Here is a 19,580-nt window from a genome sequence, read left to right on the forward strand (position 1 = left end):
AGTAGGAAACCCAAGCATGCCTGCACCGGGAGGTGTTAAAGCTGCGAACGATAACAGAGATACGCCCACTGTCAGTGCACAGAGCCACACCGATGCTCAACCCCTAAAAAGCACTTGAAGACGTATTACGCACACTAGGACAAGTCATCTGCACCAGCTTTTCCGTGTTTGTCAGCCTTCTTCTATCAGTTTTTAACCCCCACCGTAACTCTCAGAAATGGAATCTACACAGTTGAGCAAGATTTTACTCAGAAAACAAAAGGCTCCAATTATATGAGAGTCAGTTAGAAAAAACAACATCCTGGTGAACAGCGATGGGTACTTCTAATTGATATACTTTGCAAGATTCCTCCTCTGTTCTTCATTTTAGCCAGTTTTTACTGTACCTCTAGGAAGGCAGACCCTCTTGTCCTTCATTGGAGCAGTCATAATTACCACGTTCACTAAAAATAATTAGCTATCAACTAACATGAAATCTGTCTGCCTAAGTTCTGGTAGAAAAATACCTTTGCATCAGATAAAGAAGGTGATGAGCTAATTAAATAGCAATAGTAAATGTCCACTGAAGACACCAAAAAACAACCGAGAGTGAAGTCACAGCTCTTCTTTACTAGGACCGAGCGTGGTTAGGCCTGATTTCATTGTTAAGGGTGCAGGATAAACTGCTCATTACCATCCTGACACTCTGGTGAACAGAATACTAGATAGGAGTTGAATATGTTAACACACAACTTTATCACCCCCAAAACGTGCTTCTTCCAGGTTTGCTTGTAGCCGGCAAAAATGACTCATCTCATTAGAGAAAGGAAGCTAAATGCTCAGCAGGCAGACACATGTGGGGTATAGTATGACTCATGTTGAAATGCAAGAGATCTTTGCTGGACTTCGAGTACTCAATCTACTGAGAACCTATTATAAAACCATATTTAGGTGCTGGATAGTTGGGCGACAAACTAAAAGACAGCTCAAGGTAGAAATGGGAATTGTAAAAGTCTGTGCCTTTCCTGAGTCTGTTTTTTATCAATACAATAAATAAAGTTGATTGCAAGAGGAACAGACTGGAAGCCTAACTGGGTGGTGGTTCATTCTTGAATGAGGGAAGGCTCGCTACCAAAAGATTGGGACAAGGACCATAAAGGAGGCCTGATGGGCTGATGGAAGAATTAACTAGGACAAGGTGTATGAAGTTTCAGTTATTCGTGCACAGCTATGGAGAAAACCATATTTTAAATATTGGCTAAAGTCTTACTTCTATGCTAAATGCAATATTTGGGTGCTAAGAAAATGAACAAGTGACACAAAAACAAGTGACACAAAAACATTTCTTTAGCTAGAAAAAGAACTTCAGTGTCTTAGTTGGTCTTCATCCAGCCGAGAAACCTTGTCTTAGACTTAGCATTCAAGATACTCTCAAGTCAATCTCCACTTGACCCCGATCATTATCATATTACTGTCAATTAGCCTAGCTTATTACTGGCTGCTCTTCTTTTTAACCTTACCACACCCAACTCTTTTCTGACCTGCTTTGAAATAATTTCTGTAGCTGTATTAGTAATAGTCTCTAAGGAATTTCCATCATACTAGAGAATAGTCTTCCAATAACCTCAATGGCTAAGTGGGGACAGATGCTTAAAATTCCATTTTTTAAGTAAGAGAATTGAGTCCTAGAGCTGTGCAGTGACTTGACAGAAAGAAACCTACTACTCCTCGATGGTAGATGTGGGGTGGGGAAACTAAATTTTAGAGCTGCCATTCAAATTCATCTTCCTGTCTAAATCAATCTCAAATGTTTAACAATTGGAATATTGAAAAAAAAAAAAACCACAATCCTTGAAAATAATGACATTGTATATCCAGGAGCAACTGATAGCGAGTATCTATATTTTACAGCAGAATGGTTGACACATTCTAAATAAATTTAAATGAAAATGGTTTAAGATTTTCAGGGGCATAGTAGGAATGAATGAGTAAACTCCCGGATCTCTAATCCAATTTCGTCTGATAGACTTCTTAGATTCCGTGGGACTTAGACACAGCCCAAGATAAAACTGTGAAGTAACAGAGTTGCTTTTGGGAGCTCAAACCCTCAACTCCCTTGCCTTTATTCCTACACTCTGACGCCTGGTATCTTGGTCTTCTTTCCACTTGCCTCTCTATAAAATTTTATTTGGAAGAAAAAAAATCCAAATATATGAATAAAGTTTTATTTGCAAGAAACTGTATACAAATTTTATTTGCAAGAAAAATTTTATTTGCAAGAAAAAAACCAAATACATGAATATACCCATTTTTGAAAAGGATCCATACATACTAATTGGATCATTTGAGGTTTCTTCCTGCTATGATATTCTGATTTCATGATGTTCTCTGGTATTTTCCACTTAACAGAGGATAATGTATTAATTCAGAATAATTAATACCTAATTATAGGATTTCAGGCATGAGTGATTCAGGTGGAAGAAGCTTTACTCAGGACAGAAGATCCTTCCTTGCCTTGTTAGAATGATACTATGTTGCTAACCAGCTTCCTTTTAGCTACTCATAAAGCCAATCTTAGTTTTGGGTCAAGACTATCTAGACTTCTTACTCAATAATTGCACCCTCTTCCACCAAAGTGCTTTTCCTCCATAAAATCTAAAGAAATTGCTAGCTCACCTCTCTCTCTGACATGAGAATTTAAGACAAGAGAAATTTTAAGAAACTAAGACTTTATAAAATAGCAATGGGAGTTAGAAAGCAAGTAGATCAATAGTTGTTGACTCAGGCTTTCCCATCAGATTGAGTCTACAAATTCCTATCTAGAGGTCACAGAATGAAGTGATGAAAATTTTTAGAAGACTGCAATAGAAATCCTCACTACTATAGTTAAAGGCTATCAGGGATTTTTAGGAATTCAACATCTTGAGGAGTAAGCTGAGCTAAATAATCAGCTGTTAAAGAAAAATTTTAGGAAAAGAGATGCCGATTAAGGACAATGTACATTGGGTCTACTATTAAAAGACAAAAACTTGAAGAAGTTTGCAGTCAAAAGTTCAGTGGTCAACTGATAAATGAAAACCAGATATAGAAGAGAAAAACTGAACAGTAATTAGGATGCAAAAGAAGTAGTGGTAACTATAAAGACACATTCTTTCCTGTTCTCTAACTCCTGCTCCAAGTCTCTGAAATTTCACTGAGATGAAAGTTTTTCTACAGATAATCTCATATTACCATCATTTTATTTGGTTTTGTTTTCCTGAAACAGCTGCCTAGTCCCAAAGGTAATGCTTTCAGAAGACAATGCCTGTCTCACCATGAACGTAGAACTAGTGCCTTTTCTCCAAGTTGCTTCCACCTAGGTCTCCCAGAAGAAAAATTTACTCTTGAGGTGAAAAATAAAACTAATTATGTGCATGAGCCAAAGACAATTGTGCTAAAATTATTAAAGACATACTCTTCTCTAGATTTACCCCAAAAGTTCTAGTAAATTACACTGAAGTATGAAAAAAATGCAAAAGGCATGTTCTAAAGTTCCATTTAAGGAAATTGGGTTAGGCAGTATTTCCAAAGGCTAATGGAACATCTAAAAATCAGACACTGCCTAAAACAATAAAGTAAATATGTTAAAAATAGAAAATCGAGTTATTTTCCTATCCATCTTGAAGAAAATGCCAAAGGAAGCTAACATCCTAAAGGATAAAATGTAAATTTAAAGTTTTCTAATTTTTCCCAGGTATACAGGCATGTGATTTTCTACTGCCACTTTCCCTTTTTGCATATGATCATGACAGAAAAAGACTAATGTGGAAAAACTTTTTAGCAGAAAATAATTCATTTTATTAAAAAATGAGTAATAGTAAATAGTGACACTGAACACAGGGCTGAGTCATTGTTCAGGAAGCAGGCACACATGATGGATATTACTCTTCAAAGGGTCTTCTTTGTGATCTTGAAAGACTAAATAATTTGAAGATTTCTTGGAAAGAAAGTAAGGAAGTTTTATGAGAATTAAAGCTGCTAAAACAGAACAGGAATTGCACCCAAAAAAGAATAAAATGGATATTTAAATCAGGAAATTTAGAGGTTGATAAATCCTAAAACTGAACACATGCACATTGCAATCAAGTCAATTTGGGGGTGCAGCCTTTGGAATCAGACTTATTACTTACTTTACGGCATATCTCATTCAATGGAATCCCTTTTTAGTGATTTTCTTAGGAACAAAACCTTGAAATCTCCCTTCAAAGGGATGGGGTATCTTTAAAATGAAGCCTTTTCTATAACTAAATCCCATTAAAATGGGCCCAAGGTGAACATGTCATACTGTCAAAGTTTATTCATATAGATAAACTGTTACAAGAGCCCAGGGCATGTGAAAGATATGGAAATAGTCTACTTATGAAGTAATTTTCTTCTTTCATTTCACCTAGTTGGTGATACTTCCATAAAGCAAAGGAGATACTTATTTGATGAAAAATAATACAGTAGAAGGATGCTGATAGAAAGACGGAAAACCACAGCCCTACTCCATGAGATGATTAAAATATTCAGCACTACCCACCACAGATCAATTAACCTAAAAAAGATGTGAGCTGGAAGTGTGGGTATTCAGGCTCTCAGATGGGATCCTGCTGATAACTCTGCTGTGCTCATGTTTAAACGCCATCACAAAGAACTAATTCAAGAGAAATTGCAAATTCCAATTGGACCTTTTCTCTTCATAACACTCTCCAGTCTGTTTTGGCCCATGATTTAATAAAGCAGTAGATAGATGATGTCCTCAGTACCTGATGCATTTAAAAACAGTGCTCACTGAGGAGGGCCTGCCTCTAACATCCTTCCACAGCTCTGATGGTTATAAAGAGGGCCCATGTTTCAAGGGGAAGATGTAAATTATATTTATGGTGCGTAGAATGAGAAGGAAGGTTAGGTTGTTTAAGTATTGATATTTCATAAACATCTTCTCTCTGGCTTTCTCTTGCACAGGCCCTCTGGGTACCAGTTTCAGAGTGACAGACTGGAAGGGTTAGTCAGTAAAGGACCCATTGTCCAAACAAAGGCCTTATGATCCCAGGGAGAGAAAAATATGATGTTCTGACCACCACCTGGAGGGGGTGACTACACAGAATCATCTCTCAAAGCTGACTTGTAGATTAAAAGCACAAATACTTGGACCGTTCTTAGCCCAGTGTAAATACCAAATTTTACTCTACATAATTGCAATATTTATATAACTGTGGAATTTTTCCACATTAGACATGTAGAAAAGCTCTTTTTTTACATAACTGATCATAGGAGTTTTTCCACATAAGACATTTTTTCTAGATGTCAATAATCACAATGAAATATAAAGTAAGACTAGAAGACTAATACATTCATATGCAAAAAAATCAGCCATCGCATTATTCTTTAATGATAATTGACATAACTGAAAGGTATAAACAAAACACATAATTGTAGCTCTAATATTTAAGGCCCCAAGAATATCCAGATAATTAAGCCCAATGTACTTCCCCCGCCCACAGGCAGGCAGGGGAAGGTAGCTGGTGTGATAGTTAAAGGAAAGGCACTTGCAGAAATTTTCTGGGGAAAACTCTTTGTATGTGGAGATTCATTCTGCTTCTCTCTAAAGCCAACAAGTCATTCTGGACAGGGAACCAGATGAGCTAGCAATGGCCAAGACGTCATTTGATACCATTGTTTTCATGTCTCCTGAGCTGAAAGTTAAAACGGGAATATCTTCCAAAGTCGCATTAAAATGAAAATTGCCGTAAGGGAAGGATGAAATGGAAAAATTTGAAATTTATGTAAAAGTCCAATTCGGAAAATGAAAAAAAGCTTTCCTTTTCTGTTTTGGAAACTTTCTAGATATACATAATCAGTTCACTCTAGATGTCTCTTTGGAATGTCATAACTTCCTTGTAAAAATAAAAAAAAATTACTGTTAATTTGGAAAATAGAACTTACTTTAAAGTAGAAATGAATCATTTTTCTTTTTCTATCTTGGATATGATGCAACTTCTGTTATATGTGTGGCTACGTGAATGCCTAGCAGCCTATATTCAAGTTTTTTCAGCCTAAGATAATTGGATACCTATACTTATTCACAAAACCTAAACTGTAAAAACTGCATTTCTCTTGATAAACACAGAATTGGATTCATCACCTGGGATTGCCTCAAACAGTTTTACCGTTTTGTTCTGTCTTAATTATAAACCGAGGCTAGGGGTGGCGGTAGAAAGGCGTGGGGTAATATTAACATATTTTTAAGGTTGTAAGTATACTTAAACAAGTGACAAAATGAATGCTACTAAAAGGAAAATCATATAGCAATGCTGTTACAAATTATCATAGAAGTCATATTTTTAGTAGTCAAACTTATTACCTGCTAGGTGTAATGCGGGGGAATTCCTAGGGCTAGAAGGCCCTTAGCTTTTGAACCTCCTGGCATTTAAGGGGGGGAACTCCCCAAAGTACAAAACCAAAAAATAAAAAATCAGTATGTCTTGGAAATAACATAAATTAAGATACCAATGAATGTATTACTTTTGCTTCACTTTCTTAACATGTATACCAAATTTCACGCCACGTGTCTGTGCTGAAATGCCATTTGAAATCAGCTTTGAAATGAGTATATAAAGGGAATGTTTCTAAGATATAAAGATCTAATGATATAAATAATATATTTCCAAGACTCTGAGCTACCTCGTCTTTATTTTTCTGATATGTTCACGTTGGCTTACTTCCTGGTTATTAACTATAGCCACTAAAATATATATTTCAAATAACTTAATGGTTTCACTTACTGAAAGTAGAAGAGATCCAACATACCCTGCTCTTGGTTACATGTGATTGGCTGCCTAATATTACTTAATTCATTAGACTGACTCTCCTTGAAATGACTTACTGTTTGAATTTTGTGGAAATCCGGGCAAGGAGGATGGACCGTTCATTCCAGGGAGAAGGACTGGGGGGAGGCCGGGGAGTCCTGGATAGGCTGCTGGCAGACTGATGCCATGAAGGGAGCTGCTGTCCATCATGCTTGGCTGCTGTACCGCTAAGCCCAGCACATCTGAAGTTTTCTTTATACGGTCAAGTTCTTGCTGTGCCATCAGCTGTCGAACAGTCGTCGGAGCCAAGTAATCTTTCTCCCGATCAAGCTGACTCCCAACAGTCTCCCTCACTTTTGAGATGTGCTGTTTGGAGAAAATATGATCTCTGATGGACAAGCGGGCAGAGTACTTCACCCCACAGAGGGTACACTCTGGTTTGGTGCCTTCCGTTCCACTTTGATTGATCATGAAAGGCTTCCCTATGTTAATTTTAAATTTCTTTTCCTTTGCCCTTGCATTCTGGAACCACACCTGGACCACACGTTTGGGCAGACCGATCTCATTCCCTAGCATCTCACATTCTTGCATGGTTGGAGTTCGGTAGTCACTAAAGCAAGCCTTGAGAACCTTGAGTTGGAGATTGCTCATCTGGGTTCTGAAACGCTTGTGACCTGGTCGATCGTTCCCTTTAGATTTGAAAGGATTGCTGGATCCGAATGGATTCGGTGAACTTGGGTCAGCTATGCTGGACGTTTCACTGCGGTCAGCATTGTCATCGGGGTCATCGGTGATATAAAAGCTTTGGTCATGGTCACCTTCTTTATCACTGAAAGGTATCGAGGGACTCGTGAGAGAAAAGAGAAATTTTTCATCGCAGACCTCCGTGGTGGGCGTGGTTGCTGTTTTTGGCAGAGTGTCCAGAGTTTTCGGCTCTTTGGGAGATAAGGCTGGCTTCACATCTCCAGAACTTCCAGTGGTGCTCTCCATTTCTGCGTTTCCCTCATCTCCGGTGGTGGCGTCACTGATCGCTGTATTAATTGACGAAGTCTCATCAAAGTCAGTTTTATTTTGATCATACCCAGCCTCAGCAGGAGGGGCGTTTAGAGTCTCTACATCCTCAGAACATTCCGCTTTAAAAGAAGAAGGGCTTAAAAGATGCTTCGGCGACAGCTCTGCCGTTTTGCTAACAGGCGTTGACACGGTAGAAGCCAATTCATTCTCGCTTGAGAGATCAATTTTAGTTAATGGCAGGGATGGATAATCAAAGTAAATGTACTTCTGTGGGCTTTCTCCCCCGTCTTCTGTTGATATTAAAGGGCTCGGTGGCAAGCTGTAACCTGCCTGCTTTCCCTCATTCCAGTGCCGGGAGCGAATGTGGCTTTCCAAGGCCGACTTCGCCTTGAACAGGGCTCGGCAAAAGGGACACCGTTTATGAGACTGGGCTGGACCCACCGCCCGGAATTGGCCCTTCCTTTCTCGCGCTCGTGTATTCTGGAACCAGACTTGCACGACTCTTTTCTTCAGCCCCACCTCACGTGCGATGTGATCAAGCATTTTCCGGGTAGGATTGGAATCCAGTAAGTATTTCTCGTAGAGAATTTCCAGTTGTTCGGGGGTGATGGTGGTTCTCAAGCGTTTATCACGGTGCTGGTCCTCGCCGCTATTCCCGCCTTCCTTCTCACTGCCGTTATTATCTTCTCTATCCTCCAGTTTCCTCTTCAGGGAAGCAGCAACTGTGGCCGGGGCTGCGGGGTGGGAGGAAGTGGTCTGAGGGGGCATCTGTGCGAGAGAGCCACTCAGCAGCTGTCCAGTCATCAGCGGGTTGTTGGGGTCGAATATCATGTAGGGCATGTCCATGGGCCGTTCCAGGAACGGGGAGTGAAGGAATTGGTTCTGAGCAGCCAGGAAGTGCATGTGCTGGTGCTCCTGCCAGAGTTCCAGAGTCGGGAAGGCAACTGTGCACTGATCACATTGGTATTGTAGTAACTGTGGAGGTAGACTGTTCTGGAGAGAAGTCATGGAAATCTGCAGCGGACTGGAGGGGACCGGGGTCTGGGAGGCCGAGGGAGGTCTTCCCATAAGTTGGGGTTGTTTTGGTGGCTGGGGCTGGGGCTGAGCGGCCGAGGCCGGCGGTGGGTCTGAGCAAGCGGATGCTGACGGCTGGGCTGGCTTGGTGCCTTGAGAAGGCGGCAAGGGGTCACTCTGCTTTGGCTTTTCTGTGGGATATTCGGGTTTGGGAGACGTCTTCTCCAGTTCTGGTTTGGGTGATGGAATCTGAGGGGTGCTAGTCCCAGAGCCAGAACTTGCCGCAAGGGCAGGAGCGTTTTTGGGTGCCTCCGTCTGGCCAGACACTGTGCAATGCTTATACACCACCTGATCCGTGGCGTCCATAGAGTCTTCGGTTTGGCTTTCATCTTGGGCATCATCATCTTCATCCTTATAACACTGCTTCTTCTGATGCGTAATCAAGTCAAAGATCCTGGGGAAAACCACATTGCACTTTTTACACTGGTACTGCATGTTGCTGGTTCGAATATACCGCTCATTCGTAAGTTCTCTTTTCTCGTTATCTTTAGCTTCTGCTTGATTCTCGTAACTCTTCCGCGCCTTCTGACGAGCATTCTGGAACCATACAACAATAACCCGGGTAGGTAGATTGAGAACGGTAGAAAGTTGTTCTATTTCATCATCTTTTGGGTAAGCGTTGGTGTCAAAAAAGTCTTGAAGAACCCTAAGCTGGTAGTCCGTAAACCTGGTTCTCGAAGACCTTTTACTGAAGGATGCGTCAGATTTGTAATGTTCTAAAGACGAGGGCTGGGGCTCAATTCTGATATCTTCCAAAACTGTTATGGGAGGGTTACTGAAGTTGTAGGGCGAATCCTTATTTCTCTGCCGCTCCTTAAAAAGCGTATTTCGAAACCAGTGCTTGATAACCTTTTGAGAGAGGCCAGATTTCTCTGCCATTTCTTGGATCTGTTCTTCACTCGGAGAGTTATTGATGTCAAAATAAGCCCTCAGGATCTTCAGCTGGTCATCTGTAATTCTCGTCCGCGGGCGTTTGAACTGAGAATGCCTTAGGAAGTTGGGATCTAATCCGAGCTGCTGCTGGCAGAGCTGAGTGAGGTCCGCCGAGAGCGTATCCATCTGGGGCAGCTGCAGCGCGAGGTGGGGAGGCAGTGCAGGATGCTGCACGGGCTGCATCATGATGGAAGGGAAGAGCGGAAGGTCCAGGGACACGGGCAGCTGGACCTGCGGGGGAGCGGATGGAGGAGGGGGCGGGGGCGGGGGTGGGGGCGGGGGCGGGGGAGGCGGCGGCGGGGGAGTGGGCGGTGGGGCTTGTAGCGGAGTAGAGACCGCGGCTGGCAGTTTCACGGGCCCTAGGGAGGAAGGCTGCGGAGGAGCTGGAGGCAGCGGGGGAGGAGGCGGTGGGGGAGGCGGCGTTTCTGGGGAAGATGGCGAAATGGGATAAAGCTTATCATAGGCCTCCCTATACTGTCGAGCAAATTTTTCTAGTGCTCCATACGGAAAAAACTGGCCATGTACATGTTCTTGGTGACTCTTTAGAATAAGAACATTGGAGAACAACTTCCCACATGTTCCGCATTCCAGCTTCTCGGTGCCTTCCCCTTCCCCACTTTTGCCCTTCTTCTGTACCTTCTGCCTGTTCTCATTATACTGAATGACCAGTTCGAAACCAAAGTTTTCCAGTAACGCTTTGGCTGCGTTTCCTCGAGCCCCGGAAGCGATCCGGGGCGGCGGCATGGGTGGTTCCAAGGACTTTTGCTTCTTTCCGTCTTTGCCTTCTTTGAGCCCTTCACCTTCACTTATAAATTCTTGCTTTGGCTTGTCTTGCTTTTCAACAATCTCTTCTGCCTCCTTGTAAGAGGGTACATCCTTCATGATGGGGCCTTCGGCACTGGCCATGGTGGTTTGCTCTTGTTTCAGTAATTTGCTGGCCTGCTGCTGCTGCTGCGGCTGCGGCTGCGGCTGCGGCTGTGGCTGTGGTTGCGGCTTTTGAGACTGCAGCTGGGGCTGTGTGGCCTGGTACTGTTGTGCTTGCTGCTGGAGTATCTGGAGTTGAGTTTGGCCAACGTGATGCTGGGTTTGAATCTGCTGCTTCAAGTCTTCAAGCAAGGACCCGGCCATTCCCGTCATGCCAGGCATCCCGAAGGCAGCAGAGCCCGGCAAGCCCAAATCCGGCCCCAAGCTGAACTCCGTCCCGGGGATGTAGAATGGAAAGAGAAACTGAGGCTGCTGAAACTGCAGCAGCGCTTCCGGGGTCATAGGAAAATGAGGCAGAAAGGCGGGGTTGAGAAACTGAGGCTGAAAGAACGCAGCCTGCTGTTGCAACTCGTGCTGCAGCTGCATCTGAATCTGTGCTGGTGACTGCGGCGGGTGATGTGTAGGCTGAGCAGAGATTAATTCCGGAGTTTGCTTTTTGTTTAATTCTTTGGCATCTAAGTGAGTATCTTTGCTGCTTACTGCTGCTAAACTCATGGAATCTAACATCCCTTGGCCGGGACTATTAATGTTGGCTGCGACGCCGTGCCCGCCGGCCACGTGACCGCTGGGCTCCAGCTTTGCAGCCCTTGCCTTTGTCTGGTGGAGCACAGACCTCATGTGGATTTCCAAGGTCGAACTTTGGCTGTATGCAACATTGCAGATGCTGCACTTGTAGGGTTTGTTATCTGTGCTGCTGTTGGTTTCTTGAGGAACAGGGCTGGAGGCTTCCTGCAAAACCTTTTTCAACTTATGCAGGTGAGACACTGAATTATAATGGACCAAGAGAATGTTCTTTTGCGTGAACGACTCTTTACACACTGTACATTTATATGGGCGAGATGGATCGAGGAATTTTTCCATCGTAAAATTTGGCCCTTTTCTAAAAGGTAAGGTCCGCTTTGGTTCAGAGCCCATGTCATCCGGAATAGAGCTACTGTCACTTCCTACAGGACTTGCCTTCCCCTCATGGTCCACCTCGTACTCTCTCTCCATTTCCTGCTCTAGGGCATGGTCGTCCTGGGCTATAGTTTCACTCTCTGCCCACAGTTCGCCATTCACGGGCAAGGAGGCATAGAGCTGTTGAAGTTCAGCTTCACTCAGTTCAGGGTGGCCTGCTTCCAAGTGTTTTTTTAAAGCCTGGAATGTACGGAAACTACGCTGACAGAGGTTACACATCGTCGCGGCCCGAATCGCATGATACTGGGAATGTATCTGAAGCTTCTGCATAGTCTTAAAAGCCAAGCTACAATGGTTACAGCGATACTTGTAAACGTGGCGGTCCGAAACAGAGAGTGGTTGCCTTTTTTGCTGTTCACTTAACTGATCCTGCAGCGAATCGGAGATTTTCATATCCTTACTGCTGTTTTTATTCCATTCCGACACTTCTGCGGGTTCTTTAGTTGGTTTCTGCTCCTCACTCTTTATTTCCATGCTAGCCTTTGAATCGTCAAGGCCCGCCATACTTTTGTCATCCATTGGACTTTCACCTGTGTCAAGAAAGCATAAACGTCGCTTATAGGAAGTCTACAGTTTAAATGCCAATGAATATTGTTAAGTAGGTGCCTCTAAAGGTTTCTGCTTAATTGAATCGTTGAAGAAATATTTATTGAGCAACTACTATGTGGCAAGCACTGTACTGGGCCCTGGGGATATAAGGTGAATAAGAAATCACCCCTGACCTCAAAGAATTTCAGGATAGGGAAGAAAATAAGTCAAAGCATAATGACAGTATGCTACCAGCAGTGTGATACCAGGGGCCATAACCGTAGTGTTCAGGAATTAGAACACACAAAACATTCCTGGTCACCTGATACTTAGGTCCCCCAAGGGCAGTTTACAGATAACCAGATGTTCAATATGTCTTGGAAACTATGGCTTTTGGAGATGCCATAATCTTTTTCCTCTGCGCTTTTTTGAAGAAAAAATTTTGGTAGTAATAATTCTGGAGCAGCATTACGAATGCAAGGCCCTGAGGGTGTCTTGTGCAGATCTTGGCCAGGGGCTGGCATACCTGAATATTTCCCCGCCCCCTCAGCTGTGATAGCTGCAGGTGTGTCCCGCTCCGACTTCTCAGAGGCGGCCGCTGGCAGTAGCAAGCTGTTGGGCATCATCACATCAGGGACAGGCACCTGTGAACACCAAAAGGGTTCATGGCAAAGGTAGCCCAGAAATCACAGACTCCATCACGTCTGCCCTTGGGCAGCGGCATATCCCAGTTACATTTTTCCAAGCAAAGCAGGGATATTCTGTGACTCTTACAAGCCAACGCTCTCCCTTCAAACTTCAGATCAATGCTGTTGCCATGCTGTACTGTTCTCTTCCTTTTTTTTAAATACAGTTTGAAGGTTTTTGTAGCCAAGGAATGATAGCCAAGCAAATATGAAGCTCAAGGTGCCCACATGAATCATGTGATTAACATTATAGGTATGAGAAGGAGGCTGTAAAATCTGTGTTACTGAATAAGTTATGCCTTGTATCATATTTGGGGTTTATTCCAAAGCACAAGAGACAACAAATGTGATTTACTTGTGATTTCTACCACACAGTCAGTAAGAGCTTGATGCAACACAGAAGAAATAAATTTCTATCAAACAATAATTGCAGATTTTGTGTTGATACCTTTACAGAGATTATGTCACACATGCATCAACATTTGGTATCCTTACTGTCATAAGCAGCTTCTCCACACAATCTGGAGACACACTGTGCAAATGCGTCAGATGCAGTTGGAGGTGCATTTTGTTGCTGAGGACGTCCTGGCAGAGGGGACAGCAGATGACCGGCTGCACCGAGTGCTGTGACAGGACGTGCATCTGGATACGACTTTGGTCCCTACTATTGTAGTTACAATAAGGACACTGATAGAACTGGAAAATATTGAATAAACATGACCACCATTAGCTAATGGGTTTTGATGACTTCAGAACATTAGAAGTCATACTAAAAGTTAATGACCTTGCCAATTACAGTGTCTACGTACATTTCAACAGCATGGAATGGTTTGGGGGCTCTAAAATTATCAAGGGCAATAACTGAAAAACAAACATGCTTACACAGCAAAAGGGAAAAACACACACACATTTACCTGTTCGTGACAGAATTTATTGTCCTCTGTAGGTTTTGATCTTTTTGTTGCCACATCATCTTCTTTTGCCAGCAGGAGTGGCTGGGTTCCCCCTGCCACACTGACTTTTAGCTCCTTTTCTGGTGTAATTATTCCTGATTCCCAAAAAACAACAGAACACCTCAATTTTAAAAGATTAACCGTGTTGAAATCTGAAAAATTTTGTTTTCCAAATATCTCTGCCTCTAAATCCACTGAATCCCTAAAGAAGCGGGCAAGCACTTTTATATGACGTTAATCTCAAACGGCAAAAATCGCACTTCTTTTTGTCCACTGACTAAGTGGACTTTATATATGTTAAAATGTGCCCCTGTCTCATGTTTTGATAACCCTGGGTGACCTTGAAAGATTCATCAATAGCACGTGCTCTCTGGTGTCTCAGTACAGCTTTATCACATTAAAGCAAATCTACTCCCATCCTCAAATGCTAACTTAGGAAATAATTATTTTTGCTAGTGTTTAATTACCTATCTCTTTTCTAAAATTCTGGGACACTGAAAACACTTCAAAATTCTAAGAAGAGCTGACTACTTATAATTCACAAATGAAAACAATGTTTTTACAGGGTTAATGTAGGATTTTAAAATTACACATTACATATCCACCACTGCTTTTTTGTGATTTATTCTTTGCTTTAGATGTTTCCAGCAGTTGGCTGTGCATGTAACATTGTAGTCCAAATCACGAAGACAATTGTTTTATGAGGTTAATCTGAATATTCGGTGTTAAAAGACGGTTTAAAATTTTGCCTAGATGAGCAACGTAATGTACAGAAGCCTCACACACATCAAAGGAGAGAGCGTGATTCTAATTTCCCAATCTAACAGAAAATTCTTTCCAGCATCAATTTTCCCGATAATCTCCTCTGCAAGGCTGGATATTACAGCGACATTGGGTAGGCATGTCACATACATCTCACGACAAACACAAAACCTCATTTACCAGCCATTCCAATCTCATCATAGTGCGGCATCATCTGACCTTTTTTCTGCTGTTTATTATGAGTATTTCTAATTTTAACTTTCAATTTTCACCATCTTCCAGTCAATTTGCAACTAAATTATTTCCAGGGTGAGGACACTATCACTGGACAACTGGGTGCAAATACATCTTGAAATGCAATGAAGCTAAACCATTGATTGCTATCAGACCCCGCGTAAATATAGAGTCTAGGCGTAATCTGATTGTATGCTGCGCATGAAGATTTATCTTGATTTTTTTTCAATCCACATACGGTTCATATAAATGAACAAATCACACCTTATTGCAAAATAACCCAGTTTTAATTTAAAAATAAGGTCAAGGATGTTATGGAAACAAAGTAAAAATGAACCAAAAAATACATTCTTTTTTTTTTCCTGGATGTAGATGCATGTTTTATACCATATAAATAATTTTAGGAATCCTGAACTCTGAAAGAAATTTAAAAGTAAATCTGACTCTGAGGAGACTAAAATTAACATAGAACTTAAATAACATAATAACAATAATTTTATTCCCTTGGGGTTTGTGGTAGGTACAGAATTAGTGCTACATTTCCAAACAAACTGCACTGATACTGATTTCTAGATTTACAAACACTAGGTTTTATTTGAATTGGTACATTTGTCCTATATATACAGATGTCTTAGACAAATTTAGATTCTTTCTAGATATTTGAAAAAATAATTTATCGTATTTGAATGAACTTAAATCTGAGAAAGACTAAAGAATTTTACTACACTGATTAAACAATATCCAAGTATTTGATATCCAACGATATGTCAAAAACAGGGATGTTTATCTCATAATTAATTTTGGTATCAAAAAAATGTTTCTCTTCTAAAGCAAAATTCTCAAAGCAGAATATATTTTGTGCTATCATTTTAAAAGTGTTAAAAACAAACACTTAAGAAGACAATATGATATATAAGATTTGCAAATAAAATTTACTGCTTAAGGTGTCAGATCAAGCTGTATAAAATGACTGTCATTTAAGTCAACAAATATCTATCAGTTGCTTTTTTTCCTGTGAGACTGGAAGATTTTTCTTTAAAAGTTCCCCAATAATGAGTAAGAATATGCTTCCTTAAGAGAATAATACTATGTCATATTCCCTTACCATTCTTTTGGGTACACGGTACAATCAGACATGACCAAATAATAAATTGGTCCAATTCCCTATGCTATCAAATACTGTCACACACAAGGTAAAAGAGAATTTCCATAATTCTTGTTGCTTGCAGGCCTTAGAAACATCAAAAACAGAATAAACCTTCCAGAAACTTCTGAATCTATTAAATGTATAGGAATGGCCTCATTTTTATAAGCATATATTTTCTAATAGTAGTACTATAAAGGATCAAAAATCATTGATTTCAAGGTTGAAACATTTTACTAAGACTTTACTATCCATTGCTGTACATATTTGATATAGTTAATCCAGATTATTTTTATGTATATTAATATCATCAAGATTATAATTGCTTTTGAATTCAGGGACATTCATGCTGCATCAAGAAAAGAGTTAAGTTTTAGGGTCACTGTTTCATAGCCATTGAAATAACTGTTGGATGTAGTATTCCACCCAATATAGGTGTCAGCTTCAATATTTTTGGCTAATTAACCTAGTTAATTAAACCATGATCTTAATGTAAGCTAGGAACTTCCTAAAGACCTTTTTTTTTTAAACTGAGAAGTTATAAAGTCTAGACACCCTAACTCTAGCCAGGCACCCCAGAAATGCGTGTCACTGATGAAAAGCAGCAGCAGCAGCAGAGAATGCTAAGATGCAATAACATATGACAAAAACAGACTCTTGAAGATAAAACAGGTCACCAGGATTATTTGCAAAAATGAGAGACATTATATTTAATGCATGCATGCCTTTTCTACTTAAAAGGTTACCATCTCAGGCATTATGGCCTTCATGGTAAATTATAGGAAATCAACTCTGGGGTCTTTTTCTGAATTATTTTGTCCTAGAAATATGTTAAACAAAGGCCAATTAATTTTAGGAAGGTTTTAAGTTTTCTGATTACTCACAGTTTACATCTACAACTTTGCTTGAAATAAACGCTGTTTGTTACCTTAGACAAAACTTTGAAATGAGATCATAATTCATTCTGTGTTATTAAGGCCGTCACAATATCCTCAAAAGACAATGTCATTTTAATGCATTTTTAACGAAAAAATGAAGTCTAATTACAAATAAGTACTGCCAAATAGATGAGCCAATGATTATCTGTCAGTTAAGGGATTATTTAACTTGCATGAGATTGCTAATATAAAAATGATATAATTCATTTGAATTCAGAAGCCGCCTACTTAATAAATTTTCAATCCCTAAAATACAGAAGGTTGTAAAATGGTTTATGCTCATAATAAGTGATGAAAATCCAATAACACACATGTACTCAAAGCGAATTTTTGAAAAAGATAAAACAAAATGCCGAGTTATTATTTATGAATCAATGTATTTGATAAAGTTTGAATACTATAAAACTTGGATATAAGAGAAGATGTTATTCAACTCCAAATAAGCCTAAATTACTGGTACAGTATTCTTTCTAATGAGACTAGAATGAAAGGATAATTTTAATTGCAATAATGAAGGTTAATTTCCATCTTTCCTCATGTTTACTCCCTTATTAAAAAGTGGTCCCCTTAGCCATGGCAGAGACATATTACATTTTCAATGCAAATGTATTAATCTGGATAAACTCTATATTAATTCTTGTAGTGCACAGAGCTATAATTTGGATTATAATTAATCTAAAGTGGCACTAGATTTAAATGACAATATAAATGAGGCATTAGGAGGCTTTTCTATTATGAATGAATATTCAACAAATATAACTTGCATATTGCCAAGTCTCATTTTGAAAGCTCTAGTCCTAGAGATTAATGTCAGCAACACAGTACAACAGCTTATACAAACATCGTCTTCCCAACATGTGTTAATTCCTTCCTGTCTAAAAAATTCTGTGTTAAAGAGGGGTCACACTGTTTTCCCATCTAACACATTCGGATAGCAATTAATTTATAAATTTGCCAGCATTTTTGACATTTATAACTGACATCAGGATGAAAACCAATATATACAAAAGTGCTTATTCAATCATTAGAAATACTTACAAGGAAAAAAAACCCATGTAATAATTTTTTCACCTAATCAGATTCAATGTAGAAAGCAGAAAACTTTGTTAAAAGTTCATGTTAGTTGTCAGTAATAAGACCTGTCTTGGTGTCTGGGAGGTTTCGAGGCTAAATATTTGCATCTCAGTAATTGTTTTGAGTTGGTACGAAAGCCCATTTTTATCCCTACAAATGTAGTTGGGGAGGCATTTCTACAGGGATAAAAATGTGTTTTAGAAAACTATCATTATCCAATGGTCTGCATCCTCTCACATGCCCAAGTCCTGTCTAGATGGTACAATTAGATGCCCAGGAAAGGACAATAACTCATCAGGCCATTAGGGAGTGATTGAGCCCATTATTTATGTAGAGAAGTAAACTGGGCTGGTGGAGATAGAGCCCTTGCATCTGTGGTATGTTCCAAGCAAGACTCCCGCCTCATTGGTGAGACCAAAGCCATTTTCAAGAGATTCCCACAATCCATCCTTTACAAGGTATTAGTTACTTAAAACCAAGCACAATGTCACATTCCTAAGTATTACGTGAACACTCAACGAACACCAATGTTCTGTGTGTTTTACAGATTCTTCCGAAGAATGGGGTTGGGGCGTGGAATATAGTCCACAATCTCTTTTGGCACAACTGTGAGAAAATCACCACTGAAGGCAGGCAGAATCCTGCCCTCCCTGCTCGCCTTGGTGAGGTGCATCCTAGACCTAAACCGACTTCCTTGCTATTTCCAATTCTTTTCAAATGAAGTTTAGATGGCACTACCCTTGACCTTCACTGATCACAAGGTACTTCAAATTCCTTGTCAGTGACCTCAGAAGCTGTATTAATATACAGCTAGGGCAATTTTTTTTTTTACATTGCTTTAGGCTCAAAACCAACTTTAGATCCTCTTTGTTTAAATCAAATTAGAATCATATGTTAGCCACCGTATCCTAGGCGCAAATTCAAATGGCACTTTTCTCTCTGGACTCCAGAGAGAAATTCAGCATTTAACGGTGTGGGGTGGGTAGCAGGGAGGCCCTTCTAATAATTTTTGAAAGGAATGGAAAACTTGGATATGCAAAGACTGAATCACAAATATGGGATAATTCAGGTTTAAATAAACTTGCACGTGAAAATGATATTTTTTGCACGACCCAATGTCTTCATAGTGAAAACAAGCTTCTTTAGATGCGGCTGTCACTGGAATTCAAGGAAAAGATAGATGACTACCTGAAACTAATAGGCTTGAACCCGTTTCAGCACTTCTTCTGCTTCAATGAGTCCAACATAATAAAACTAGGTATAGCGTGCAGCAAAAGTAGCCAATGTAATATTCATTGCTACCATAGATTTCCATCTCATACATACAAAGCATGGATGAAGTCATATATTTGCCAAATCAAACACAGAAAAAGCCTTAGGTATCCACACCAGATGCTGGCCTAGGGTTTGTTTGTGCACAAGTAAATGTCATGACACGAAGGTTTGTTTTCAAAGACAGTAGCTTTCATTACTGGGATTTGTCTATTCTA

General features: G+C 40.3%; 1 protein-coding gene across 1 annotated transcript in view; it reads right to left on the reverse strand.

Annotated features, from left to right (window-relative positions):
* ZFHX4 (zinc finger homeobox 4) overlaps nt 1-19,580 on the reverse strand; it is a 174,509-nt gene that overhangs the window by 1,490 nt on the left and 153,439 nt on the right. Inside the window, exons 7-11 of the mRNA XM_057736506.1 lie at nt 13,900-14,033; nt 13,481-13,681; nt 12,826-12,943; nt 6,887-12,301; nt 1-41 (exon numbers count right to left, since the gene is read on the reverse strand). The exon at nt 1-41 is cut by the window's left edge and continues 1,490 nt beyond it. Of these exons, the coding sequence (XP_057592489.1) occupies nt 1-41; nt 6,887-12,301; nt 12,826-12,943; nt 13,481-13,681; nt 13,900-14,033 (5,909 nt within the window). The remainder of the gene's footprint in view (nt 42-6,886; nt 12,302-12,825; nt 12,944-13,480; nt 13,682-13,899; nt 14,034-19,580) is intronic.

Source organism: Hippopotamus amphibius, chromosome 5 (genome assembly GCF_030028045.1).
Source record: "Hippopotamus amphibius kiboko isolate mHipAmp2 chromosome 5, mHipAmp2.hap2, whole genome shotgun sequence".
In the NCBI taxonomy this organism is placed as follows: domain Eukaryota; kingdom Metazoa; phylum Chordata; class Mammalia; order Artiodactyla; family Hippopotamidae; genus Hippopotamus; species Hippopotamus amphibius.